The 27,554-nt window shown below is 34.1% G+C and overlaps 5 protein-coding genes across 5 annotated transcripts in view; 2 read left to right on the top strand and 3 right to left on the bottom strand.

Annotated features, from left to right (window-relative positions):
• LOC145229400 (arylacetamide deacetylase-like) overlaps positions 1 to 5,273 on the bottom strand; it is a 6,516-nt gene extending 1,243 nt beyond the window's left edge. Inside the window, exons 1-8 of the mRNA XM_080094729.1 lie at positions 5,107 to 5,273; positions 4,433 to 4,571; positions 3,863 to 3,937; positions 2,951 to 3,014; positions 2,062 to 2,195; positions 1,540 to 1,732; positions 1,164 to 1,280; positions 20 to 218 (exon numbers count right to left, since the gene is read on the bottom strand). Of these exons, the coding sequence (XP_079950855.1) occupies positions 20 to 218; positions 1,164 to 1,280; positions 1,540 to 1,732; positions 2,062 to 2,195; positions 2,951 to 3,014; positions 3,863 to 3,937; positions 4,433 to 4,571; positions 5,107 to 5,256 (1,071 nt within the window). The 5' untranslated portion in view covers positions 5,257 to 5,273. The remainder of the gene's footprint in view (positions 1 to 19; positions 219 to 1,163; positions 1,281 to 1,539; positions 1,733 to 2,061; positions 2,196 to 2,950; positions 3,015 to 3,862; positions 3,938 to 4,432; positions 4,572 to 5,106) is intronic.
• LOC145229399 (arylacetamide deacetylase-like) lies at positions 5,273 to 10,367 on the bottom strand. Its single transcript, XM_080094728.1, has 9 exons — positions 10,045 to 10,367; positions 9,228 to 9,375; positions 8,978 to 9,052; positions 8,795 to 8,858; positions 8,452 to 8,585; positions 7,968 to 8,166; positions 7,401 to 7,517; positions 6,725 to 6,929; positions 5,273 to 5,866 (listed from the first exon to the last, which is right to left on the bottom strand). Exons 1-9 carry the CDS (start codon positions 10,183 to 10,185, stop codon positions 5,693 to 5,695), a joined length of 1,257 nt encoding a protein of 418 aa, XP_079950854.1. The 5' UTR covers positions 10,186 to 10,367; the 3' UTR covers positions 5,273 to 5,692.
• A 510-nt stretch (positions 10,368 to 10,877) lies between these two features.
• On the top strand, positions 10,878 to 22,003 carry LOC145227855 (putative E3 ubiquitin-protein ligase RNF144A-B). The gene is made up of 11 exons (XM_080092780.1): positions 10,878 to 11,240; positions 12,243 to 12,337; positions 15,180 to 15,284; positions 15,375 to 15,435; positions 15,891 to 16,015; positions 16,551 to 16,586; positions 16,957 to 17,033; positions 18,021 to 18,165; positions 18,419 to 18,508; positions 18,805 to 18,915; positions 19,546 to 22,003. The coding sequence occupies exons 1-11, from the start codon at positions 11,075 to 11,077 to the stop codon at positions 19,720 to 19,722; spliced, it is 1,188 nt and encodes a 395-aa protein (XP_079948906.1). The 5' UTR covers positions 10,878 to 11,074; the 3' UTR covers positions 19,723 to 22,003.
• A 344-nt stretch (positions 22,004 to 22,347) lies between these two features.
• On the bottom strand, positions 22,348 to 24,081 carry LOC145227854 (26S proteasome non-ATPase regulatory subunit 12-like). The gene has a single exon (XM_080092778.1). The coding sequence runs from the start codon at positions 23,961 to 23,963 to the stop codon at positions 22,605 to 22,607; it is 1,359 nt and encodes a 452-aa protein (XP_079948904.1). The 5' UTR covers positions 23,964 to 24,081; the 3' UTR covers positions 22,348 to 22,604.
• A 278-nt stretch (positions 24,082 to 24,359) lies between these two features.
• On the top strand, positions 24,360 to 26,388 carry LOC145227856 (acyl-CoA-binding domain-containing protein 6-like). Its single transcript, XM_080092781.1, has 5 exons — positions 24,360 to 24,682; positions 24,739 to 24,855; positions 24,985 to 25,135; positions 25,536 to 25,656; positions 25,955 to 26,388. Exons 1-5 carry the CDS (start codon positions 24,510 to 24,512, stop codon positions 26,095 to 26,097), a joined length of 705 nt encoding a protein of 234 aa, XP_079948907.1. The 5' UTR covers positions 24,360 to 24,509; the 3' UTR covers positions 26,098 to 26,388.
• The last annotated feature ends 1,166 nt before the right edge of the window (positions 26,389 to 27,554 follow it).

Genomic DNA, 27,554 nt, shown 5'->3' with positions numbered 1-27,554 from the left:
TCAATATCTGTTCACTTACTGAATCATCTCTAAGTGGATCATAGCCACATGCGAGAATATGAGTGAAAGGGAACTTGCTCAAAGTTTCGTTCGATGCCATAAGTGGGGCAAGCCGCTCGTCTAACATCAGTTTTTCTATTCTGTTTTTTGTTTCCATGTCAAGTTTATGAGTGTTTCTTTTGTTGTCAGAATTGTTTTTTCTTGAATTTTTCAGATACCTGAAATGATTTACAATATTTTTTACACCGCATACCTGGATATGCAACAGCAACCTGCAAAATATGAAGCATAAATTGTTAACAAACCTAGATTGACAATAAGAAGAATCACCATTGAACAGTACATTGTGTATTGTGTATTTATAAAACTTACAAAATGGAAAACTGGGTTTGCAAAACTCTAGTTTCATTTGACATGATTAGGTTTAAAAATATTTTAAATTTCAAAGGGTTCTTAAAGTTCTTCGCTAGTGAAAGGAAATTCATATGTTTTAATTTCAGATATTTTCTCCTTGCTTTATGCCAATTTTTATTTGGGTTAATAGTGTTTGTTGACTTGAGTTTACTTCACTTGGTGAAAGAACACATAGCGACACAGTTGCACTAAAACAATCACCAAGCCGGAAATAGCTGCGCAATGTTAAAACGTTACTGAATGCACAACAGTACAGTGTACAATTGATGGCTTGTTTTCGCGCAATGAGTAGAAACATATATGGAAATAACAAATGTTTGTTATCAGGAAAAAGTTGGGGCCTACTGTAATAAAGCAAAAACAGAGCTAGTTTTTTCTGAACGTTAATAGTCAAACACATTAGGTACAACTTAGTAAACTGAAGCTTTCAGTGCACCTAAATCAATCTGTGTTTTTCGTGTTGCAATGTATTGTAAAAATATCGATTTCGCCGATTTAATGGCATTCTCAGTTCTTATTGATTCTATTTGAATAAGAACTGAGGATTCCATTATATCGGCGAAATCGATATGATTTATTTACAATACATTGCAACACAAAAAACACAGATTGATTTAGGTGCACTGAAAGCTTCAGTTTACTAAGTTATGATTATCCGTAACTTGAATCATCTGTATTGAGCGCACGTTGGTTCAGGACGATTTCTGTAAAAGCACAGGTTGTACATTAGGTACAAGTTTTTATCTTACTTAGCAGGTACTTTTTCCCTGTTAACTTCTTTTAGTTGACTGGCCACTTCTGGATTATTGGAGTCAACATGACCATTGTGCACAAAACTTGACAAAACGTTTCGGTCACCATCAAACCTAAAACACACAATACAGAGTATTTAAACAACAACTTTTAAACAAGCATAAAAATCCTTTATATTTCTGTTTTTTATTAGTTGAATGATTTTCTAACAAATGGCCACACTTTGTTAGGACCTTTATGCAATTAACCGGATTTGTCCAAGTCTTAAAGGGCCTGGAATCGGGTAAAGAAAGATTTGCCCACATAGCTGTTTTTTAGCTTAAAACATGAAAGCCAATGTCATTTTTGTGGTGAAACAAAAACAAGCTTTACCCCATGTAGGAAAGCCAGAATCTTGGAAGCAAGTTGTTGCAAAAAACATAATCTGAATTTTCTTGATAACTCTGTAATTGCAAGTCAATAATTTGTAAAGCGGGGTAAGTCAATGAAATCATCTTAGGCTTGAAGATATGCTTTCCCTCCATTTTTTGCAGTGCAATTGTTATCGCCATTGCTAGGTTTCCACCTATAGAAAACAGACATCCAAGTTTAGGTGCACTTAAAACAAAGAACTACATTGCCATTGGAGTTGCCTAAAATGTATTTATTTTAATATTCAAACTGTTGTCTTATCAATGAAAGAATGATTATCAAGCAGAAACTGCGTTTTAACATGCAAGTAATGTTAGAGAAAATTGGTTTGTATTCTGTTGGACAATTACGGTGGTCGATTTGTTTTTGTAATTGGAGGTTGCTAACACCCCCTCGGAGAACACTATTCTTTGTATACAACTTTTAAACTTTAACTTTTGAAAGTGTTTTTAGTAATATGTGTCAAATTTATGATTTACTTACCAGCACTGTCACCAGCAAGTGCAATCTTCTTTGGGTCGACATTGTAACTTCCAGCTTCTCTCATAAATTCCAGAGTACTGTTGAGACAATCTTCATAAGGGATGGGGAATGGATTTTCTGGAGCTCTTCTATATCTGTCGAAAATCTTGTTGTAAAATTGCTCATTTTCGCACACTTCCTAATGAGTTTCATTATTGGCGACGTAAATTTGTTGGCACTTTAGGGTTTAAACCAGTGGTTCACAACCTAATATGGGATGACTCTTCTATCACTGCATCGTCTGCTTGGTATGTACACCATGTGAATGGGGAGACCACAAAGTAGGCCTATTTTTCTTGACAAGACTAGCGTATTTCTGAAACATGCAAAGTTAGCATATTTAAAGGAATGTCTAAAGCAGGGGTGGGCAACCTGCGGCCCTTCATTAAAGCTTGTGCGGCCCACAGAGACGCTTGGATTTCAAAAGTACTGGCAAACGAGTCCAATTATTACTTATTTTTGAGCTGATTAATGCGCCTGATGCTAGTTTTCTGCGATCTGGGAAAATGTGGCTAGAATCAAATACAAATTATACTTGTAGTTAAGCATATTTGGTAAGAAACAAAGCAAAATCACTTTGTGTGATGCACATGTGCGGCCCTCGATCCAATTTTGACATTTATAATTGGCCCTACAGTAACAATGGTTGCCCACCCCTGGTCTAAAGCATGAGTTTTGCCCCCACGCTTAGCTATGCATACAGATTGAGAACCACTGGTTTAAACCAATTTGAAGAAAACGATTAGATATAAACAAAGGCGCTTGATGTTCATACAATTTGAATTCATGTTTCACAAAACAAATGATCTCAATAAGGAAGACTTTTACAAACATATGAAAAAGAGCATACTCAGGGGACATGACAACCAGTCCAGTTTCTTCAGCCAGTTTTACTAACAATGGAGAGAAGGATTCTGTAAAAAAATCACAGATAATTTCCTGTGAGATAAACATATACATATCACCAGTAATTTAAGCATGTAACTGTAGTGAGTTCATATCCAAACACAGGCTACCGTATATACTCGCGTATAGGTCGCAACTTTTTTCCTTACATTTAAAAAAAATATAGGTGCGACCTATCCGCTCGACATAAGTGCAAATCGCCACCAAGTCGGAACAAAATTGAAAGTTTTCGGCTATTGCAAGTACCATATTTTCCAGTCGGCTTATTGGGCGGATATAACGTATTTATTCGTGTATAACGCGCAAAATTTCATACTCATTTTCAATAAAAAATTGAGGGTGCGCGTTATAGACGCGAATTGTGGTGGAAATGTGCTATCGAATACGGGTGCATGCGCTCGTGCACACACATACCAATGCGAGACAGTTTCATGAGCGCACACGCACATGCATCAGCTCAGCGTGCGTTGGATTTTCCCGCTTTGTTGAGAAAACATAGTTTTGCGGTTTCAATGCAATGCAGTTCAATGGTAAAAAACGACCAATTGCACCGGTTACTCATGCAAAAAAGCTAGGCTAAGGGCCTTTTAAATCCCTAGATTTTCAGTGCGACTTATGTGCGAGTCAACTCTAAATTACACTTTTTAAACACAAAACTAATGGTGCGACCTATACGGTGGCTCGACCTATAGGCGAGTATATACGGTAGTTTGTTTTTCAGCCTGTACCTTGCCATATGAGAAATCTTTAGAGACGGATTTTGTATACAGCCTTCAATAGGCCTTGCATGCTTTGTGGATAATTCTTGGTGTTTTTGTTCTGTTTTTTTACTAATTTCCTAGCTTTTTAAACTCACCTACACTTTGAATGGTCCATCCTCCACCATGATAGTACACAATAGCAGGGCCTGGATTGAGCCGACTTTTAAACTCTAAAACACACACATATCTGGTTTGGAAAGTTTTTTGGGGGGTTATTTTTTACTATTAAATGTACGTGGTATATATATATCTTAAATACATGATGGATGACTTCAGATTTATCTAAGTTTTCAGTCTGCTTTTCGACTATTTGTCTAAAAGATGTGTTTTTGGTGTAAACTAAGTTTAAAGATGCGATCATTTCAGATAAAAAAAATTCTGACAAAAAGTTATGTTTTTTTGTGCCTCTATCTACTCTTTGTATGATCACATTAATCTGTTGAAAATAGATTTTGTGTAAAACACAACCAATTAGTTTTTTTTATTATTTACATTTAAACATAGCAGCGGCTTTAAAAAATTTTTGTACAATTTCCTTTGACGTGAAGTTTCTAACAGTGTAAGGCTGTTGTTTCTTACTGCATGTGTGTACTAAGAACATGATTCAAGTTAATATTTCATCTTGGATTCATATTACACAGAAATTTGAAAAAGTCACATTTTACCTTTTGGAGTAAATACGGTGCATTCAACTCCACTTAAGTTCACTTTGCTTATTGTTATTCCTTCAGGTGGCACAAATGTAGGTTTGAGAGCTCGGTAAACTGACCACCCTGAAAATCCAAAAGCTTCAAAGATTTGTCCCTGCCATAAAAATTATCTTGTAAAAACATTTGTCACAGCAGTACTTTCACCATTAAAACTTACAAATGTTTTAACCCAGTGGTTCCCAACCAGTAAGGAATTTGCTTTAATTTGCACATGTGGTAAATAAACACTTCTGATAAAAGACCCAATTAAATGGTTGTTGTATGGCATGTACTATGCAATCTGTTGGGGTGGTATGAAAATACTTTGAATTGTTAAGGGGGGAGTTTGTCGAAAAAGGTTGGAAACCACTTTTTAAAAAATACAATTGTTTTCAAATTAGGTTTTAATTGCATACTTATTGTTTGTAATAATGTCGTACTTTACCTAATAATAATCGCTTTATAAAGCACATCATGTTATATTCAGGACACAACTTTAAACTATCTAAGTTGGTGATTTAAAATTAGTTCCTTTTTAACTCAATAATGCTTTATAAAAAAATTCTCCTATTTATGTTAGGCTAAACAGTTAAACGCTTTATGATGTAGAATAGCTTTAGTGGTAACTAAAATATGTCACCTTTATTTACCAGTAAATCTGTAAAGCCTATGAAGTCGGCTACAATTTGACTTAGCCTAAAGTCTTCTGTATCTTCTGGTATGGGATGGTGAATGAGATATCCAAGATAACACACAAAGATTGCCAGAAAAATGCCTATTTTACCCCAAAGGCCTAACATATTACAAAATGCAAAATCTAATCAAATAAGAATTATTGCATAAATTGTTATGAAGTAGTTTGCATAAAAATGGGGTTGCACTTAAAAACATAAGTAGCTTTAAGTATCACAGTCTTGCAAATGAGCACCAATAAATATACAGTAAACCACAGTTAATCTGGACCCATTTGGACAAAAACAGTTGGCCAGATCACATAAATATCTGGTTTATCCGATGTTGATTAGTTAAAGCTTTACCACATTCCAAATCATTTGTACCTCAAGTTTTGTCTGAATTAGATAAAGTTTGGGATTAACCGAATCTGATGTAACGGAGGTTTACTGCAAATACAGCTAATATTTTGAATTAAAAATACAGTTCACACATAAAAAAATAATTTTGCTAAATTATAAAAACATTTAATTGGAAAGTGAAGAGCAATACAATAAAGAGCAATTAGTGCATATTATTTAAATAATCTCGAACTTTTTCAAACAATATTTTGTTTTGTTTAGCATGGTACAAGTTTTTGTCAAATGGCCCTATAGAGGCAGCAGCATGCAAACTGTTCGGCAAATGCTGTAGAGAACTCTCCTTCCCAAGTGATTGCAGTCGCTCAAAGAGAATTATCTAAAACAGAAAAAGACATCTTAAAATCTGGATTATGCCCACAAAATGGATAAGATTTATTGAGTTTATTAAGCTGTCCAAGTTTTGGAGACAATACAGTATTATATATACCACAAAAACATACAGTATTAAATTGTTTGACATAACATGACTTACTATAACACCTATATAATCAATGTTTCTAAGGCGAGTAAAAATTGTAAACATTTTTTAGCTCAGTGATTTAAAAAAACAATGACTATGTTTTATTATGTCATAATAATGCAAATTAGCTCAACTTTTTTAAATTCTGATTACTAATAGGGAGCTAATAAAATTAAGGGTATCCATTCATTGTTTTACTGTTTTAAGTTGAACCACTGTGCCTTAAGAATCTTGTAAACAAGGTTTTAAATTGACTTTTATTTTAAGTCAAAAAAGTTCAAGTGGATGGAGATTAAGACATACTATTTCATTACCAAGAAACATTAGTAAGTGGTTCCAGGCCTAACATATACTACATAACAAATAATTGGAACCTAGTGGTTATAAGTTAAGATGAACATATTCATTACTGGATTGATCCATGGTTACTGGACAATCTGGTGATTCCATACAACAAAGCTAACTTTGCAGCATATGAATGGGCAACGGTGCTTGTGATTCGACTTACAGCGGCGTCACTGCTGAGCCTATGCAGCTCAGTTGGCAGAGCATGAGTCCCAGATAGCCTCCTGTCGTGGGTTTGAATACCACCACAAGCTAGTTTTTTTGTAACCTATGCCTTGTCATAAAGGAGTGTTTGGTGACTGGCTGATTCGGTATGGTGCCTTTAATAGGCTGGCGTAATATGATCTATGGATCATAATTTTGACTTACTCCATCATCACGAAGTGGGTCGTATTCACAAACCAACACATGTGTGTATGGAAGATGAAGCAAAGTTTTATTTGAGGCAAACAGTGGAGCAATTCTCTCATCCAACATCATTTTGTTGAGGTATGCTTTAGTTTTTCCATCCAGTAGTTTCTTAACGTCAGATGGGATTGACTGAGGAGTTGCATTATAAGGTCGTTGCTTATACCTTGAAAATAACACACTTGATAAACTAGTGGAAATTTTAAAATCCAAAAAAAATCACTAAGAGTGATTATACTTAACCATATTAGACCTTCCAACAGACAGCATGGTCATTTACGATCATTGTTTGTGACAATAAATAACTGAGAGTGGAAAATACTCTAAGTGGCAGAATCGGTCAATAAATTTACATGGATAAATATATTTCGCTTAACTGGCATCTCCGAATATTAGGTTCAAAAAAATAGTTTAAAGTTTTTTCAATTATAAACCTAAGCTAATTGTTAAAAAAAACTTTTAATTAACACTTAAACTCAGGCTACACAGCAACATATAGATAATTTTATGTGATTAAAACTGTTCTTTGCAAGTCCCTGTGGTTTTCTGAAGAATATAATACTGTTAAATTTTATCCAGGATTATGTGTACTCAGCAAAATGAAAAAGTTGGTAAACATTAACAAGTTAATCTTTACCTTGTCGGCACTCTGTCCTCATGGACAAGGGCAAATTTTTCAGCCATCTGTTTGTTGCTAAAGTCAATGTGTGCATTCTCACATATTATCTGGGCCAATGAATACTGTGAACTGAGTCTAAAAAAACAATATTATTAAAGAACTACCACCATGTATTCTACACATTTGTTTGTTCTGGAAGTTCTGTTATGAATGAGGCCACTTTTTTAAAGTTTACAAAAAAGCTATTTTCCTATTTTCAATTTTACTTTAAACTGTGAAACAAAACATTTTTAAGCAGTGTTATGGTGAATTCAATGAAATTTGCATTAAAGACATTTAAAACTAAATCCAACTATTAGGTTTGCAACAATCTTATGCAGCTTATGCACATATAAAAAATCGTCGTCAGGGTCTAGATGCAAAATTTAATTAATGTTACATTTTAAGAATCACTTATAAAATATCTCTGCACCCGTAGACAACTGTTTATTTGCAAAAAAATACAATTGCATGTTTTGTCCACACCTACCAACTCAAATTTAATTAATTTGGCATTTTTACCAACAGCATTGTCAAAAAACATACCCAATGTAACTGAGCCAAAATTTGGGGATAAGATCTTTTGAAAATATAAATTCCCTGTTCTGAGCATAACTCGGTAACAAGTAGTTGGTCATTTGCAACTTTGGATATATCAAGGCTTGCATTGCTGGGACTTGAACTAACGTCCCTGCGATTTTGCGCTTTACAAGTTCTACAGTAACAGCCATTGCTAGGTTTCCACCTAAAACATCAAATTGGCAGTTAAAATTTGCTTTTTAAGATTTTTACATTGGAAAGTCAAACTAAAAAAAAAACTATTTAACCTAAATGTAGTTGCTGTGTTTATCATCATCATCATATTTTGTTGCAGGTGCGTATACACGGTTATTGCATGCAAATAAAAAAGAAGGGGCAATATCGTCAAGTCAGTCACCCGTGTTTGTTGTTCTGTTTCTAGTTCTGTTCAGTTTTCTGATCCTGTATAACTCTTACTGAGTACATAAGTTTGGTGAATCACTGAAATTACCTGCACTATCACCCGCAATTGCAATTCTTTTGGGGTCAACATTAAATTCTTTGGCTCTGCTCATAAACTCCAATGTGGTATCAAGACAATCCTCAAAAGGAATAGGAAAGATATGTTCTGGGGCCAAGCGATACCTACAACAAACCGTACAAGCAGTAATAAATACCACAGTGCAGCAGAATATCCCAATTTGGGATTTTTAAGCAATTGTAAAAAAACATGTAATTGTCTGCCAATGCAAAGGTTTATCATTTTTTTATTAATGGCAGCAGTTACTACAAAGATTTAAATGAATGATATTTTAATTAACCCCTTATGATTCCTATATATATTGAAACGTTACTCTGGTGACATCACTAGAAATCCAGTGTGTTCAGCTGCTGTGACAAGAAGAGGTAGGTAGGAGTCTGGGGAAAAATAAAGTGCCATTAGTGCCTTTATTTGTAGAAAAGAAAATTTGTATGCATGTTTTTGAATAATATTGCTCCGAAGTATAACATTTTTACAAGTTATACAAAACTCATACCTATATTGCCGAAAACCCATCCCCCTCCATGGTATACAACAATTGCTGGTCCAGGGATTTTTCGTTCAGCAAAACCTATGTGTAAAGAAATGACAATTAAAGCAAGCTACTTAAAGTTACGGCTGAGCACAGAAATTAAGTTCGGTCATTTTATTAAAAGCACCAAACGTCGCTTTATGAACAAACTGAACTTCGCTTTGTACATTGATGGAATCAAAAAACTTTTTTGTTCAATCAAATATTGCAGTACCTTTTGGTGTTACCACGACTGATTCAATTCCATGGAAAACAGTTTTTTCAATCTTCATGCCCTCTGGAACATTCATCCATCTTGGCACAGGTAATCTACCAGGGTAAGCCCACCATCGGTTTATGCCAACCCTTTCTGATATCGTGCCCTGCAAAATAAAGAAGGGTTTTATTTACCTGTGAAAAGTTGTCATTAAAAGTTAACTTGAAGATGGTGTTTAATACAAAGCGGCTGCAGAAAATTTCAGATTGGTAAATACTGGTATAGAAAGCACTTTCTATACAACATGTGGTTCATTGTAAGAAAGAAGCTATTGTATGTTACAACACATTAAAAAATGAAAAGCTTTCTTAGCTTCACACAATCTCCATAATCTATCTTGCAAACAATAAATTAAAATTTGCAAACTAACTGCAGTTGCCAATCTACTTAATGCAACAATAAATACATTAAAACTTTAGCTAGGTACCAACTACGGACATTTTCTTTTGGCAAAGCTGTAGCATATTGATTACGACACCCATGTTCCCTACAAACGTGGTAGCACCAGTATACATGTAGAAAAACACATGTACAAATGTTAAGCATGTTTACTAACGCGGTGGGGTTTTGCTGATATAGCAATCTTGAATGTGAGCACACACGCCTTTTTTGCTGCTATTTTTAGTTTAAAATTGGCTACAATACAATTTTAATTCCCGATACATGTATAGTGTTATTGTGAAACCGTCAAAATGGTCTTATTTCCTGAAGCCAGTACTATGGTTTGCAAAAATTAACCAATAATATTTCGTTTTGAAATGAGTGTGAAGCTTACCATTAGCTCTGAGAAGGCAAGGACGTCAGTTAGGATTTGAAAAAGCCACGGATCTGGGACTTTTGCAGGTATGGGGTGATGTATGAGATAACCAGTTAGAACAGACAGAAGACCTATTGCAATTCCAGCTTTTTTCAGCATTATGTACGTTCTGTAGCTGCCTTTAAAAGTTTTAGGTGCGATTGGAGCATATATAACCAGTTCGAATATAAGTTACGGTCTTATTTTGTATCTTTCCACTAGATTTTGTAATATATTTGCAATAATTCCAACTGCAAAATACACGTTGCTCAGTTGGACAGCTTTGTTTACTTTTTCCGCTCTGTTAACTACGGGACATTCCCATAATGTTTGCAATGATATGTTTTCTTATTGAAAAGGGTAAGTTTGTGTTATGAGTTAATGTTTCTTTAAATTATGGTTTTTACTTTTCAAGAAAAAAACCTTGGACCAAAGATTGTTAAACAATTGCAGAAGTTTAAACAACAAAATACGTCGGTGTTTATCACAATGTTTTACTAAGATCTTAAAACCGAATTATCTTTTCGCCAGTTCGGCAAATGAGAAAGTAAATAAGTTTAAACGAATATGATATAATTTGACCAAAAACTAGGTTAAAATGTTAATTTTATAGCCTAATCGGTATGTTTTGTTTATTCATGCGTAATAAAAAATGGAAATCAACACTCTAAAACAGAAAGTAAAAAGACCATTATGTCTTTGATAAAGAGTAGACTGGGAAAGATGGTTTCAGGTTTGTTGTTCCTGCTAAAAGACAATGCAGTGCTCTCTGCTTACGTTTGTGTTGTATGAGGATATAATTTTTTAGTTCATATGTGTCAACTGGTAATACAAAATAACGAATTACCAAGGCCTTTGTTTTACAGACCTGGTGGTTTTTTTGAAAGAGGCTCATTTTACACAAACTTTTTTGGGTTTTCACACCTCGCATGCATATTGCATTTACAGTTAATTAGTTCATTGATGCTCACCGTTTAACAGCAGAATGGTTACAGTATCAACGCACTAAATGGAACCCCTGGAAGAGATTGCAAAATCAGACAATGAACAATCTGATGAAGCAATGAGAAAGTCGATAAGTTCCACTTCATCTGATGTAGAAAATGTTCCTTTAAATAAAGAAGCTTCGGTTTCTATACATGGTTCTGATGTGGCAATTTCAATTGCACCAGAAGGTAATTTATGTTTGAAAATACTTGATATTTCCTAAATAGGAAAGTGTTTGTTTTACAATGTTGAAGAGTTGTTGGAATACCATCTAACTCATTTATCATTTATCTAAAGTGCAGTGAATAAAAAACCTCCATTTTGATTTGAGTATTGGGTATGATCACAGCATCACATAATTGCTTATATTATTACAAAACATCTTTGTTTAGATTTACTGGTTTTAAAATGAGTTTTTAAAAAAAGCAGTGTTCTAGATTGAACAAATAATGCTTAAGACACAACAATTTTTTTGTTTGAACATAAACAGGCTTTTGTCACACAAATACCAATATCTGCAATTTAAGTGTGATATAATTTTGCCCTGCTAAAAGTTCCTGTTTTTGACTAAAACTAACACACAAATAAGGCAGGTAAAAGAGAAGCAAACGAAAGCTTATAATTTAGCAGCATCCCAAAGGCATTTAGGCATATAACATTATTGGTACCAAAATACAAAGAAAATAGAAATATAAATGTCATTATCAGTGATAGATGAAATCATGTACTCATAATTCACATTGACCTTTGTAGAGTAAAGAAGAGTTCATTGTTAAAAACACTAATATACACAGTAAAACATGGCATGGTTAGAATTGTTGCAAGCTGCACCTTGGAAGTAAAACATGATGTCTATGTCTTGACTTAATATCTTTCTGTTTGTTTAATAAACTGCGTCTTTTTTGTAACATCATATTTTGGTATTTTTTATCCTCATAATGTGAGATATTGAAACAACATCTATTCATCTATTTATCATAAGTGGGAAATTGATTGAACAGAAATAACTGATACCAAAATGATTTTCTCATCAGTTTATTTGCCTCAACACAAACATTGCATTAAGTTTGCAGAAAAAATGTGCCATAATTGCTTGTTACTTTTAAGCAAATTTGGTGATTGCTGTTAAGGCAGTTACTTCTATGAACTCTGTTAAATACTAAAGTCTAATTTTTTATTGTAAATTTCAGATGACAGGTCTTCATGTAAACTTTGTCTTGAAGAAAACCTACCTCCTACCGACATGTTTCGACTACAGTCATGCGGATGCACCTTCTGCTTAAACGTAAGTGTTTGTTTATTTGCAAACTGCAAAAAAACAGTGTTAACAGTTTAATTTTGCTTTACCATGCACATGTTTTCTGCATTTCTAACTCACAATTACCAAACTAAAGAATGTGCCACCTCAACAGAACCTATTTGTTGTAGTAGAGAGTTGTAGTAGAGTTTTGTTTTCCTGTCAAACACTTCTCTTTGTATGATGCTGGGGCTTAGTGTGCCACAAGAAATTATGCAATAAACTAGGGTTGGGCATTTGACCGATCAAATAAAATCTGGTCAATTGACCGGTCAAATACTTGTCAAATAGGTCAAATATCGGTCAAATACTATTCCCATTATTAAATTGCAATTTTAGTTAAAAGTTGGAAGTTTAATCTTCTTCTAAACCATAAGTAATGGAAATGAAGGTTTCAACTCATGTAAATTTGTTTGTGAAATAGGAAATGTTCAGTTCATATTATATTACAGACTTTTCCGACTGCATTGCATGCTTCATTTCATCAATGGCCCCACCTGTGTGTCTGTAATTTTCATTCAGTAATCACATTTGTGAACTGGATTCTCATAACATTCTATATACATCAGATTAAAGTCTAATTTTGACTGAGATTTAACTGCAAAACTCGCTTATCCTGCTTAAAATCGTAATTTATGCTGTTAAGCTGTTGTCCATTCATGACAAAAAAGGAATATACAAAAGCTTGATATGTACGTACTTTATCCCAATAAGTACTGAACAGTAACTTATCTACAAAAATCTATTCTGGGCAATTATAAGCTAAATATATAGCTACAAACAATTTTTGGATCAACTATAGAAAAAAGGACTGTGGGCCTACAAGTTTACACAGATGGTTTAAATTACTTAGATTTTTTATCTGTCAGTAAAAATGTGCAACATTTGCAAAATGCCTAAGTAAATACCAATGAACTAACTTCCCCTCATGGACCTATCACACTCAAATTTATTAAGATAAAACGGTGCTAGAAGTGATCCATGTTTTTTAATTGCATTGGAAACCTTGCAAAGTTTGCCATAACGTAAATCAGATCTTAATTTCAAATGAAAAGTATATCCTAATTGTTACGGGATTTTTTTCAAATGAACAAAACACATCTACATTAGCTTAAAAATCACTTATTAATACAAGAGTATGCCCTAAACTGTTCTACCTGAGGGTTATTAGAAATAAATTACCCTTTTCAACAACCAAAAAGCAAGTCCAAGAAAATTTACCACATTTTATTTTTGAAATTAAAAATAGTATTTAACCGGTTAAATAAAGTGCTGTCAATTGACCGTATTTGACCGGTCAATTGACCGGCTTGCCAACCCTACAATAAACTACTGTTGGTCCATGTTTAATTGTTTGTCAATCCCAAATGTACTTAAAATACTTGATCCCATATAAAATGTCTGGAAGTAAGGATATCAGGCCCAGAGAGATGTGTTTTTTACTTAACGTCTAGTTTAAGGGTGTAAAGGATAAAGTACACAAGAATTTATAATTAAAAAACTTGAATGTCCATAAATGTAACTTTTTTGTGGTAACATCTTAAAATTGCTTAAAAAGTTTAAACAGTCCATATTATTACAGTAAATATACCATTACAGCATTTAATCTCACTATACAAGCTTTCTTGGCCACCACCGCTCTGTTAAAACTTATAAAATATTTATCAGGTTTGTGTAAAATTATGGTTTTATGTCACAAATTTAAAACCAATTTTCTATATCATTGCAGTACTGATAACATAAGACCATGAAGTAGATACCTAAGAGCTATGTTTCATTTTGTGTTACCCCTGTTAACACTTATAAAAAATCCATTTTTGGTACATAACATTGTGCATTTATGACACAGCTATACAAATGTATGTTGGTTTTCATTATTTATGTTTGATGCACACATAAAACCCTTTGTACCAAATCATGTCTATTTTCAGACCTCTAAATGTTTTTAAAACTGTTATGTTAATGCTTAGTCATTAGTTTTTATCATTTAAAGTTTTTGCACTGTATTCAAATACTGTTTTACCATTTGCTACACCTTGCCTCTAATTTTGTATAGAAAAAGTTTTAAGGCTTGTGTTTTAACCACAACATAGTTAGAATGTGATGATTTAGTTATTAGTTTTTATAATGTAACTTGTTTTACACTGTATTCAAATACTGTGTTTCATGTGCAACACAATGCCTCTTAACTGTAAACAGAAAAAAACATTTTATTGGCTTGTGTTTCAACCACAACATGACTCTAATGTTAATGTTGTCTAATGTGATGCTTTATGACACTATTAGCGTCCGGACACGCTATATATGAAACCTATTAAAACCTGTGCGTAGTTTATAGCCCCGAGGGTTTATAATAAGTCACATCAAATACGTTCCATCTAGACAGAATTTTAAACCTAAACTTAAATCTGTGGGCAAATTTTCAAATATGCCTAATATATAATAAATGTATCCCTTCTAAACCTTATAAACATGCATTTTGCTATTTGATCTGCAAATAAACCGGGAACTTACGAAACTATTAATAACCTTCACATTTAGTAAAAGCTTTTTCAGTATTGCAATAGTATTAAGTGATATTGGCCTAGATATGTATTGACGTAATCTGCTTTTATAACACCTTCTGTCAAATCAATATGCATGCAGCTATTTAATTATACATGACAATTTGTATCAAATCTTTAGTGAGTAATTGCAATTAAAATTTCATGCCCTTTCAGCTTTGGTTGTTTGGCCCACTCTGTTTTGACATTTTATGTAAATTTGTGAATATTTATAGTTTTGTTTGAAAATGTGACCAGGCCTTTAATGTATTTCCTAATTTGTTTAGTGCATGAAAAGCTATGTGGAAGTTTTAGTTCGGGACGGAGTTGTACTTTCCATATCATGTCCAGATTCCGAATGTCCAACAGAAGGGACTATTAAATGTGATGAGGTAAAATGAAACTATGAAACACAAAACTCTTTATTGAATTTTTTTGTAAAGACTTATAGCTGAATTTATTTTCTAAATGATTTTGTTTAGGTTCAACTCCTTTGCCAGCCTGAAACATTTGAAAAGTTCAGAAGATTAAAATATGAGCAAGGTATGCCATAGTATTTAGCTGAATCTAACTTTATACTTGATGTTTTAAATGGGGCGTTGCCAATCATTTTTTAATGCGGACCGTTTTTGAAACTGAAATTTTATTGCTGACCGGCGTACAAAAAACAACAAGTATTAAGCAATGAAAATGCCTAAATTAGTTTATCATCCCCTGGATACTTGGGCAAATTGTTTTAAAGCATTAAACTTGAAAAAGTATACAGCCGGTAACGAACTCCTCACGGACCGGTGGCTGCCGACCACTGTTCTAAATGATGATTTAGTTATGAACAAATGAAGTTAAAGAACTCAATAGTTGTTTGCTTTCTAAAGCTTACAGTTCAATGCTGCAATTAAAACTTGCTCAAAAAACATCAATCTTTGTAGTGAACAATTCAAGAGTTTCTATTGTGTTTAACGTTACAAAGTACAAACACTTCTATTATTATTGAACAGAGGTTGCTACCGACCCCCATCGCACCTTTTGTCCTGGTGTATCATGTTCTGCTGTGTGTCATGTGTGCAACAATCCATCTGGCCATTCCTGGCCAAGCGACCCCTTCCCAGTGTCATGTCCAAAGGTATGCATAAAGTCTTTTTAATATATTTCATTAGCTTTTTGTTAAAATATGATTTGGCTCATTATCTCGACTGACCTAAGTAAGTACTTCCCCTTTAGTGGTCAGTTTCTTACCAGACAAGTTTTATGTTGAAATCAATGCGGTACATCTGAACACAGTACTAGACATTTACATTTTTTTCTGTTTTGTCTCATAGAAAGCTTTATTGTTTTCTCACTATGAGGTCAAACTATAGCTTAGCTAACTTTGAAACCTGTTTTGCCCTTGAAACCCTATCCTTGGCTCTTTTGTTTAAAATGTTGACTGCCTATAGACACAACATCATGAACTATTAGGTAACATGTTCATTGTTTTGGTCTTGTAAGTCCATTGTGTACCTATGTATAATTATAAAGTGATGTTCAAATTTTTTGTATGTGAATCTTTGTGTAAATAGGGTTTTAGAGTTTTTATTATGGTTTAATTTTCTATATATCCTAAATGCGTATTAAAACCCTTGCCTCATAAAGTTATTTAACAAAACTTTTTTTTGCAGTGCCAGTTGACGTTTTGTTACATTTGCAAGTCTGAGGTAGGTAACACCTTTTGTATCTTTATTGGCATTGTCTTAAATTTGATTTTTGCATAAAAGACATCCTCAACAAGTTATTGCCTTTGCAGTTTGGAGTGTAGTTGAGTTTACAAAAGAATTCACAAAGACACAAATTTGCCACATTACACAATAACATGTAATGTGTTAAAAGCGATTTTATGCCATATATAAAACATGAGATGTCCAATTTAAATGTGTTTGTGGTTAAATGCGAACCAGACCGCAAGTGAAACCTGACAATTACATGCTTCAAAATACATTTGCAAAAAATAGCAACCTCATAACCCTACATGGGTATCGAACTTTTTCCGAAAACTGAGCTAAAGCTTAAATGTGTCTATTTTTTTAGTGGAAAAACGGACATCGGTGTAGCGACTTTTCATTCAGCTTGGGTTCCGAACTACAAAAGTTCCAAAGTCGAACTGGGTCAGTAAACCTTATGTTCATGTTTTCCCTCGTAACCTAATTAGTGATGGGACGATACCAGGTTTTGAAGCGAGTACCGATACCGAGTACGAGTACCACATGTATATACCTTCGATACCGAGTACCGAGTACGATTACCGAGTACTTAAGTGCAGTGTTGTACTTAGTTGTATATCACCTGCTAATTTATCTGCCATGGTCGGCGTACAGGCGTGCACACACACATGCAGAAAAAAGTAATCTCCATACAATAGCGATAAAAATACGTAACCGGGCGGAATTTTTTCCCAAATTTGTACTGTCCGAAGCATATATTGGCACAAAGTTTACAGTGTTCTTATAGTGTAAATCGGCCTTCGGTACTCGCATGTTGGTATCGAAAACTGAGACAAAATATTTCGATACCGAGTACGAGTACCGATACCACTGAAATCGTTCGATACCATCGATACCGAGTACCGGGTACCCGTCCCATCACTAAACCTAATACACACATATATATATATATATCTTTCACCTTAAACTTAAAGCCACAAATATTGTTTACAATTCAAATAAATCTGGTTAATCACATGTATAATCCATTTAATTGCATAGATCCCATAAACCAATGGTTCACAACTGGGAGGAATTTTAAAACTTAAGAGGCGGAATTTACTTTAATTTGTACATGTGGTTTGGAAAGAGACACTTTAGCTCCGCGAATATAACCTGTAAAGTTGATAAAAGACCCAATTTTAAATAATTCTTGTATTGTTTAGCATCTACTATGTAGTTTATTGGGGGAATGAAACTTTTTTAATTTTTTATTGAAATTTTAGATTTTTTTTAAATTAGTTGATAAAGGTCGAGAACCACTGCTATAAATGTTTGTTAAGAAAATCATCCAGTTAATAGCATAAAAAAATAAAAAAAATGGTGCAATTTGCTGTCCTGGTCTGCATAGTTAGCTGTCTTTACTAACTGTTTATACTGCTGAACTTTTAGGCTCTCGTTGACTGGAGGTGTCAATGCCAGTATTAAACGATGTCCAGTTTGCAACATCTTAATTGAGAAGGACAGAGGTTGTGCGCAGATGATCTGCAAAAATTGTAGCCATGTTTTTTGTTGGTATTGCCTTAAACTCTTAGATGTAAGTTTGCATTTGTTATGCTGAAAATTGTTGCTGTAATTACCAAAAACATATACCAAAATTATAAGTACAGATACCATATTGTGCAAAAAGATAGCAAAATGTATATTAATGAAGAGGTAATGCTGTAGATATAAATTTGGGTTTAAAGTGCATTTTAGTTTCCAATTAAAAAAGAGATAACAAATTTGTGGATAGAATTTGACCATGTTTTTGTCCGGTCAAACACTTCATCTATGCATATTTTTCAAAGAATGATTTTATGCTTCGACATTATGACAAAGGACCATGTCGGAATATGCTCGGACATAGTCGCGCACAAGTCTACCGACACAGAATCGGGGTAAATACAAGAAAAGGCAATGTCATCCCTAAATTTTTATGTTTCTAAAAGTTATTGACAAGATATTTTACGAATTTATGCCAAAAAAATTAAAGACCAACAGTCCCGAAATTTCAAAAATGTTTTTAGCTCTCTTGTTATGCATGATTGTAAAAAAATATTGATGAATTTAACAAAACAACTTATTTTTACCCTTTTGAAGGTCAAATACAAGCCAAAACTCTATTATTCATTTAAATATAGCTCCTTAGACATTTGCTATCCAATTAAAAAAAATCACATTCCCTTGTGTTTAGGTTATTGGATTGTTTGTGTCTTTCTCCCTTCTACTTGTTGTGGCCTCTCCTGTCTTATTGCTGGCTGCTCCTATTATCCTGTGCTGTAAATGCAAAGAGTGTTGTAAACAAGTAGGTGACGACTTTAACACACATTTTCAAATGCTCATGTACTGTATATAATGCTACCATAAAGTCCTACATATAACATGTATTTTGCCGTTAACAGTGTAGAGACATACATGTAAATAACATATAGTTGACAATGGTATTTTTTATAGCTACTCTTTGGTTAGGCTTCAATAAAGTGGTTTCCAGCAGGGGCAAGGTTTTTCTCAGAATTCAGTCTTTTTTCATACATGCCATGTTATTTGTAAGCTTAGATTATTGTTTTTACCCTTTATTGACTTGATACAAAGTTAAGTATCAACATGATAGTATTTGTTAATTACCAAATGTGCCAATCAAATTTTAAAAGATGTGAAGTGGGGAATGACAAAAATATGGGTACACCTCTGCTTTAGAGGCTGTCATAGTGTTTACTACATCATTTCTTGTACTATTTTAAATGCAAAAGTATTTGGTTAATCATGTCCCAATTTTGCCAAGTTTTTGTTGATCGGTATGCAAATAGATAGAAATGTCTGTACTTTGCATGTAGTAAAATGGAATTTGTAATTTAACCAAAATCATCTTTTCTGCATTGGTTTTGCAATTTTCTGGAGGTTTCATACTGGATAAAAACTACACATACTTTAACAGGCCATAAACCGTGCCAACCAACATCGAGAGTCAATTGACCTACAAATCACCGAACGTGCACAACCTGCTGTTGTGGAAGAAACACCAGCTGGTAGTTTACCTGTGACCTCTACCCAGAGTAATGACATTGAACGGGGTTCTGGAGATAATCAAAAACATACTGAAGATATTGTATAACCTCCGCTTATTCATTTCCATGTTCCATTCTTAGGGATATATGTGGATCAGGGCTAGTAAAGGCCTTGCACACTTCTACTTAATAGTTATTTTTTTGGTGCATTTTTGTGGTAATGGTCACCTACTGGAATGTCTACTTGAAAAATAGTCCAATGTACCCTATGCAAATCAACACTTATGTCTGATTTTGGTGTAGAAAATTGGTAAAAAGTATTGAAGTAATTACCGACAATTGTTTGGACTTCCCCGACTCAACATAAATACACATGCCAACATAAAGTTTTGTCAGTTGTCATGTGGCAAAACAATCACCTTAATGTGGTTGCATTTACTAGCAAGATTTTAACTTACGCTTTGTCACTGGCAGTTTTTCTAACAATGTTGTTTGCAAAAAAACAACATTATTTTGGATAAAAGAAGATTTAGTAAATTCATTGTATAGAATTTAGCCACCAAGTGCTTGCCACAATTTTGCCCAAGAAAATGTTCTAGTGGCCTCAATTATGCACAAAGTGCCTGTAACTTTTAGTTTATTTGTTCTACAGGAGTTTGTGTATTCTTATAACTGTCCAAAAATGGCTTGAATTATTAAGTGTTTCTTTTTGGGGGGACACAAACAGATCATTATAAAAGCTTGGTATGGATGATAGTTTAGGGAACAAAAATTTGGCACAAGCTCATTAAAATATACAGTAAACATCAGTTAATCCAGACAGGTTTGTACCAAAAAAGTTGTGTTCAAGTCTTACCACATTAGAAATCATTTGTACCTCTAGTTTTGCCAAATTAGAAAAAGATCTGGATTAACTGAAATCCTGTTTAACCGAAGTTTACTGTATGGTTAATATTGGGTTCTTTTTTGTACTAGAATAGGTTTTTGTGTAGAATGAAACATGAAGTGACTTCTTACACCTAGTGGTTTAAAAATCTGACATAATTGTTAACGGCTACATTGGCATTCCACACCCTACTGTGATATTTCCTGCACAAACCATGCATGTTAGCACTTATAGTTATATGTTCCATGTGTTGGTACCCCTGCTGTACAAAACGGCTTGGTGTACAGCATTTTGTAATTTTCGCATTTCATTTGCATACAATGTAAATAGATTTGTAATACCTAAATGCGCTCACATTTCTGGTACATGTCCTGTATCTATGTTCCCTTTGTTACTTTCGCATTGAACTAGATTATTTGTGCTTTTGACTGGTTTCATTTTGTTAAAACGTTGTCTGTTCCTTGGTGCTTACAATACAAGGGCCCCAAAATGTAATATAAGGGACCCAAAATGGCTTACTAAAGGCCAATTATTAAAGGGTTTAGTCACCTTAAAACCTATTTTAGGTTGTCATTAATTAGTTGCATCTTGGAAAATCCTTCACAATTGTCCTACTATACAAAGTGCACTAATAGAACTATAATTTTTTTCACAGTAAGCACTCCCTGGTTAAAACTAGCAATTGCTAATGCTTGCTTTATTAGGTTGACATTGTCTAGAAACAGTGTCATGATCTATGTTCTAACAAACTTAGTATGCTGTGCCTTTTCCAATTGTTTGTTATCTTGTGTAACATATTAAAGTTGATGTGCATGTTTTGTTTATAAGTTATTTGTTACCCAAAAATACTTCCCAAACTCCTTAGTATTTACATTTTAATTGTAAATCCACTCCAAATTTTGTTTAGATGTAATGCTCTTATATAGTGATGCACCGAACCCGCCTAAAAAGGTTCGGGCCGAAACCGAATATTCGGCCACAAGGCCGAATCAGGCCGAATCTAAAATCCCCATTTATATGAATGTTTCCAACTGAACATTGTGTCGTTGATGCGAGTGAAGTGAATTATAGTAAATCAAAATCACTTTCATAATGCGAAAGTTTTACTAAACTTGTAATATTTTGTATACAATGTGGCTCGTATTTTATAAAGACAAAAATAAGTTATTTTTTACATTTCGTATGGGCGAAAATGATAGTTTAGGCATTAATTCCATGCCATCATAAAGTTCGGTTTTAGCCGAAATTTCAAAATAAGTTCGGGCCGAAACCGAAACATCGAAAAACAGCGTATTCGGCTGAAATGTTTCGGCCAACCGAAACTTCGGTGCATCACTACTCTTATATATGTGATATTTTTTTCTAAACTAATTGAACACTTGGGTTATACTAGCTGAAATATTAATTTGTGTTGTGTTTCCAAATACAAAATTATATTTCATTTCTTTCACTGTACTGTACTTACAAATGCTTTTTCCTCATTACAGAGTTGCTTTGTATAACGGCTGTTATGAATCAATGGTTACAAGGATTGAGACTTTGTAGATTAGGTTTTCTTTAGTGGTTCCCCCCTTTCTTATTTTGAAGTCTGTTGGGCCCTTTATTGTCTCTATAAACCACCTTCTCTGGGTTGGCAATCCAAGACTTAATCAAACATGACATACAAGCAAAATAAATAGGTAGACACAATCGCTTTGATTAAAATGTGATTAAGAATTCCAGCAAAGGTTGTAAATATAGTTTTTGTTGAAAAATTTTTTTATGTAGGCTTTTATATTCCATTGGTAGCAAACACAGATTACGAGAATTGCTGGTCTGAACATTTCACCAAAAAAACATTCCTTAATAGTATCATCTTAGTGTATTTTGATCAACAACTCCAAGTTGTATATTATGTGACAACAAAAAATATGCAGCAATAGGCCAATGGTCAAATTAGCAGCAGACAAGAATTTACTACAATCACGCCAATTTGAACTGTTTGAAATAGAAAATAATCAATCTACAACGAACTTCTGCTTTTAACCATGACCAACATCATCACAAAAAGTTGCAAGGAACTATAGATTCACATTTTTTTAACATTAAGAAACACTTGGGCCATCACTTTAAAGCATGGACCATCTCTTCTTTGGCAATCAAGTGGGTTGCTTTGTTAACCAAACCCATTAACTTGTTAACAGAATGTGACCATTCATTAAGTACATCGCTGGGATCTCTCGGTCGTGAAAAATTGATAATTCCACTCAATCGGTCGATTTTGGCAAACACAGTTTTGTTGACAACCAACTTGGCAAGGTACTCTTCAGCCTCTTCTACTGACAAGTTAAGGAGCATGGCCATTCTTTTTGATGTGATCCTGGTGTAGTATTTTGCCATGACCCTTATGTTGTGCTCGATGACGCGGTTCGCGAAATCCTTCCAACGCTTCTCTCCGCCTTCTGTATGAAGGAAAACGTCGGTGCATGGGCTACCTGGTTCGCCCTCACGCAACTCATGCTCATAGAGGGCAAAGAACTTCTGTAACTGTATGAGTTCTTGGCAAACAAAACATTCCAGCAGTTCCCTATATTTTGGTATGTCTTCCAGTTGTTTCTCTTGTTTTACCCTTTCCAACATGTCAGACTGTTCATTATCATGGGGCGATAAAAGAACATACAAGACAACACTTTTTAGTGCTTGTTGCCATTTCATTTTGTCACTTTTAATGAGTGGAGTCTCAAAGACTGCCTTGAAATGCTTGCATGTGGATAGGTACTGACTGTCAGCAAGATCCAATTCAATCATCATTTGGTAAAACCTCAATTTAAGGTTTTGAATTTCTTCATCTTCACTTTCAAAATATCGGACACTGATTTTCTTGCTGATAATTTGAACACGAATGTAATCTTTTTTGGCCAAGCAAAGTCTCATTTGCTCCAGAATAAACTCAATCTTTTCCTTTCTGTCCATGCTTCCAAATGTCTCAACTTGCAGCTCTTGTAGAATCGATGCAGCTTCAGAAATATCACTCTGGTCCTCTTTGATTTTGGCAAGCTTCATGGTCAAGCGTGCTCGCTCATTTTCAACGTAAATTTTTCCTTCTGTGACAGTTCTTAAGCAATCAATCAACTTCAACTTAGTTTCGAGATCTGGTGTCTTCTCAACGTAAGTACAACATTCCTGGACCATTTTAGTGATCGCTTGTTTCAGCTGGCTTCTTTTCTTTGTGAAAACGACAATGTTGTCATTGAGGGTTTCCCACTGTTTTGACTCAAAGCAAAGACGAACAGCGGCAACCATAACCTTCCCATTTGATATCATATCGCAGGCAACTCGTGTCTGCTTTTCCAATGAGTGAAGTTTTTCAATTGCTTCTCCAAGATTGCCATCTTTGGCGATTACTTCACATTCGGGTATAACTTTATCTACAGTGTCACTGTAATCAATTTCCATCTTTTCCAACTTGCCTTCGTCAGCCATGATGATGATTAGGTTATATTCTTAGCTAACTTGAAACAAAATTTGAACACAACGAAAACAATTCACTATTTCAGTTGTCTTCGCGACTGAATGTGCAGAGCAAATTAATTTCACATAGAAATGCACGTCACTGTCTAATCCCGAGCAGCCAGGTGTGTTTTGTCTATAACTTCCAAACTGATTTGTTTCCGAAGTTATAAAATAATTTTAAATGATTAGCCACAAATTAAATATGCTTAGTTGTAGTACTAGTTATACTTTTTATGTAAACATTTGTTCGTTTCTTAAAGATTTCGACAACTAGGTTTACACATTTTTTTTATTTCTTTAGCAAAAAGTCTTATCATATTTAATTGATTGGGAATTGACATATCTAACAAAAGATTTATTGTACACAAAAAATATATTGTTTACCTGGTCAACACTTTTAAGCAAAGCTAAGCAAATGCACGTGTTGCTTTAGTTTGGATTAAACTGATCGCTTTTCGTTGGGACTTTTTCATCAATGAATACCGCACCGGTGGCTGTAGGCAGTTTTAAGTAAACATGTCGGACGAGCATGCGTTCAAAGCTGCGTCAGATCATTTACAGCACCTAATTGACAAAAGCGCCAAAGATGCCGACCTGCTTTATCTTTACGCGAGATACAAACAAGCAACAATTGGCGATTGTAACGCAACAAAGCCAAGTTTTCTTAACCCCAGCGCAAGAAGCAAATGGTAAAAAAACACTTAATTTGCATAGTCATTTCTTTAAAACACGTTTATTTCGACAGGAATGCTTGGAATGAATTGTTGGGTATGACAAAAGAGATTGCTATGAGCCAGTATGTTGATAGAATTCGTTTATTAGATCCGTCGTGTGACTTAAGCTCCAAATCAAATTCAAACAGGTTTGTATATACATTACATGTAATCCACATCTGAAATATGGTATCTATTTTCTTAGCAATTTCATTACGTTTAACCCCAGCTTTGCAACAATAACCTGTTAAACATACCAGTTATTTAAAAAATTACAGTGGCTTGGGTGTTGCTGTAAGCACAATGTCCTGCGGAGAGGATTGTTTACAGGTACCAGACAGTGAGAAAAATATATTTGATTGGTGCAAAGGAGGATCACTAGAACATGTAAAACAAATGCTTCCATCCTCAACACTGGTTGATAGTGAGGTAAGGTTTAAAGACCACAAGTTTTTTGTCTTAACCATTTAGTGAACTAAGAAATCATAAAATATGCCGATATGTAGATCACTTTCAATCTTAAAAATTTAATAAACTGATTTAAACGAATGGTTTCCATGGTTGCATGACAGCAAATACTATTTGCAATTTCTGATAAATTTCACATAGGAGTTCATTGCAAATCACTGATTAAAACAAAATCACATGAATAGTATGTGTTCAGGACAACTTGGTTTTTATTAAAAAGGAGGACTTCTCTCCAAAACAAGATGTATGATTGACATATTTAATGTGTTAAACATTAAAATACCTCTGCTTCAATTACATTGTGAACAGTCTAGCTTAGGTTGGTATAGTGTACTTTTATATGGTAATATTGTTTTGCTAGAAACGGACCCTTCTTCACTGGGCCTGTGACAGAGGACACAGGGATATAGCAGAATATCTGTTGAAGAATGGTCTAAACGTAAACAGCCAGGATATAAATTTATCTACACCTCTGCACTATGGTAAAGTTTGTTTTGTGTATATAGGTGTTAATGAAAGCTCACCAATTCTCTTCAAGCTATTTTTTCCTTAGTGTCTAGTTTTTTCCATTTTTCTTACCCAACATTTCCAAAAAATAAGCTATTGCTGACAGGCTTGATGTATAACCAATTATTGCTCATCCAACAGTTTTAGAATAAACAATTGACATTTCGACGTCAACATTTCCAAAGCCTAAATAATACTTAATTACATGACAAAGCAAAACTTGATTTGATGTATTGCAACAGGTTGCTGTAAATCTATGTTCAATTATTTCAGCTGCAGCTTGTGACTACAGAGATTTAGTTGAATTACTTATTCAGTTCAAAGCTGATCCAAGCATTAAAGATATTGATGATGAAACACCTTTGGAATGTGCGACTTCAAAAGATGTTTGTGAATTATTGAAAAATGTTTCATGATTGTTGATTACGTTGTGTTAACTGTATTGTTTCTTATTCTTATAACACAGTTCTTTTTGCTAAACATTTGTTCATTCAGCAGTTTGTTGAGTTCTTGAGTTTTCAAAAAAAGTATTATAATGTAGTATACATACAGACAGAATGGACTAAATGCAAAGTGTTGTGTGCATTTATTTGTGCTATACTTTTTTCTTTCATGTGGACATGTATGCAAAGAGAAAGAGTGCCTGTTTCATTGCACAAAAATCCCGTCTAGACCCTTTGAAGGGGAAATACAAGCGCTCCAATCTAGATTTCAAGTTGTCCCCAAAACAGGATTGTTGCAAAAAAGCAATCAACCAATTGGTGTACTGGGCGAAAACTTTTTGTTGTGTCCTGAAAAATGAAATTGAGCAGTAGATTTGCATAGTAAGGCAACTTTTAAAGTGAATAATTGGGGGGGAAAGTAATCACGTGATGGTGTGCGTATTTACTCGGTTTCGCTGACATAAAGACGTGAGCAGCAGCAGTGAAAGCGCTGTTACAACAAAGTCTATACCAATCATGCAAGCCGGATTTGGATGGCAAATAATTTCTGGTAGACTCATATTTCGACACAGAAAAAATGGACACGTAATCCGAATAACCTGAAAAGTCAGGATGCGTTGCATCCGGCACTGACTTAATAAATGCTTGGCGGTGGCTGATTTAAAACAATTTTATAGGTGGTGGCTTACAAACTGCTTGTAAACGTTACCAGTCAACGACATGGCAGTTCTTGTATGAAGTTTTGTTCGGTAAATTTTCTTAAACTGAAATACTGAATAGACACATAATAGACAATTTTCATCAATTTACGGCGAATTATTTAAACGTTAATTAAGATGGCAAAGGGGTGTTTTAATTTATAGTGGCAAGTCACCAATTAACTTGTTTACAACTTGGTAGCGACCAAAATAGCATTTACAAACGTGTTTGAACGTGCGATAACGAGTTAACAACCGCAGCAAATCAGCTGTTTTTGACCTGTTGTTTTTGTTTTATCCGTACTAACAGAGTGTCTAAACCTTATGTTGTTTTAAATATGAAACGTTTCATACAGTATGTTTCGTTAGTGTAAGTATAAAAATATGTTGTTGATCCCGCAAAGCGAATTTATATTTGTTTTATTTTTGCAAGCGAAAAAGATTTGGACGTTTTGTGTCCACCATCCTATGTCATGGTGCATCGGAAAAAATGCATTTTTTCTTTTACGTCATTAATTTCGTTCTTCGTCCGTTTGTCTTTATTGAGTCACTTGATTGTTTGGAGTTACGCGAATGTTTGCAATTGTAAAATGTTTAGATCAGTTCTATTTTTATCACTTTACAATAACTGTAAGTTGAAGATGTTTTTACGAGGCAGACTTGTTTGTTAAGTTATTGATAATTGTACGTCCTTTTATTGATGTTAAATGTCTAAGTTAAGTTATTATCAAG

The sequence above is a fragment of the Phallusia mammillata genome, chromosome 5, assembly GCF_965637545.1.
Source record: "Phallusia mammillata chromosome 5, kaPhaMamm4.hap1.1, whole genome shotgun sequence".
NCBI lineage: Eukaryota > Metazoa > Chordata > Ascidiacea > Phlebobranchia > Ascidiidae > Phallusia > Phallusia mammillata.
Note: the sequence above shows the minus strand (reverse complement) of the source record. Positions and strands in the feature narration are given on the sequence as shown.

What these genes read in the sequence shown, in the direction of transcription:
- LOC145229399 (XM_080094728.1), bottom strand. Translation starts at nt 10,185, where the DNA reads ATGCTGAAAAAAGCTGGAATTGCAATAGGTCTTCTGTCTGTTCTAACT. An exon ending in TTGCCTTCTCAGAGCTAATG is followed by an intron (nt 9,376 to 10,044) that starts GTAAGCTTCACA and finishes TTTATTTTGCAG; the next exon opens with GGCACGATATCAGAAAGGGT. An exon ending in TTTTGGCTCAGTTACATTGG is followed by an intron (nt 7,518 to 7,967) that starts GTATGTTTTTTG and finishes TTGTTTTTTTAG; the next exon opens with ACTCAGTTCACAGTATTCAT.
- LOC145227855 (XM_080092780.1), top strand. Translation starts at nt 11,075, where the DNA reads ATGGAACCCCTGGAAGAGATTGCAAAATCAGACAATGAACAATCTGAT. An exon ending in GTTACATTTGCAAGTCTGAG is followed by an intron (nt 16,587 to 16,956) that starts GTAGGTAACACC and finishes CTATTTTTTTAG; the next exon opens with TGGAAAAACGGACATCGGTG. An exon ending in GCAAAGAGTGTTGTAAACAA is followed by an intron (nt 18,916 to 19,545) that starts GTAGGTGACGAC and finishes ATACTTTAACAG; the next exon opens with GCCATAAACCGTGCCAACCA.
- LOC145227854 (XM_080092778.1), bottom strand. Translation starts at nt 23,963, where the DNA reads ATGGCTGACGAAGGCAAGTTGGAAAAGATGGAAATTGATTACAGTGAC.
- LOC145227856 (XM_080092781.1), top strand. Translation starts at nt 24,510, where the DNA reads ATGTCGGACGAGCATGCGTTCAAAGCTGCGTCAGATCATTTACAGCAC. An exon ending in CCCAGCGCAAGAAGCAAATG is followed by an intron (nt 24,683 to 24,738) that starts GTAAAAAAACAC and finishes TTATTTCGACAG; the next exon opens with GAATGCTTGGAATGAATTGT. An exon ending in TCCAAATCAAATTCAAACAG is followed by an intron (nt 24,856 to 24,984) that starts GTTTGTATATAC and finishes AAAAAATTACAG; the next exon opens with TGGCTTGGGTGTTGCTGTAA.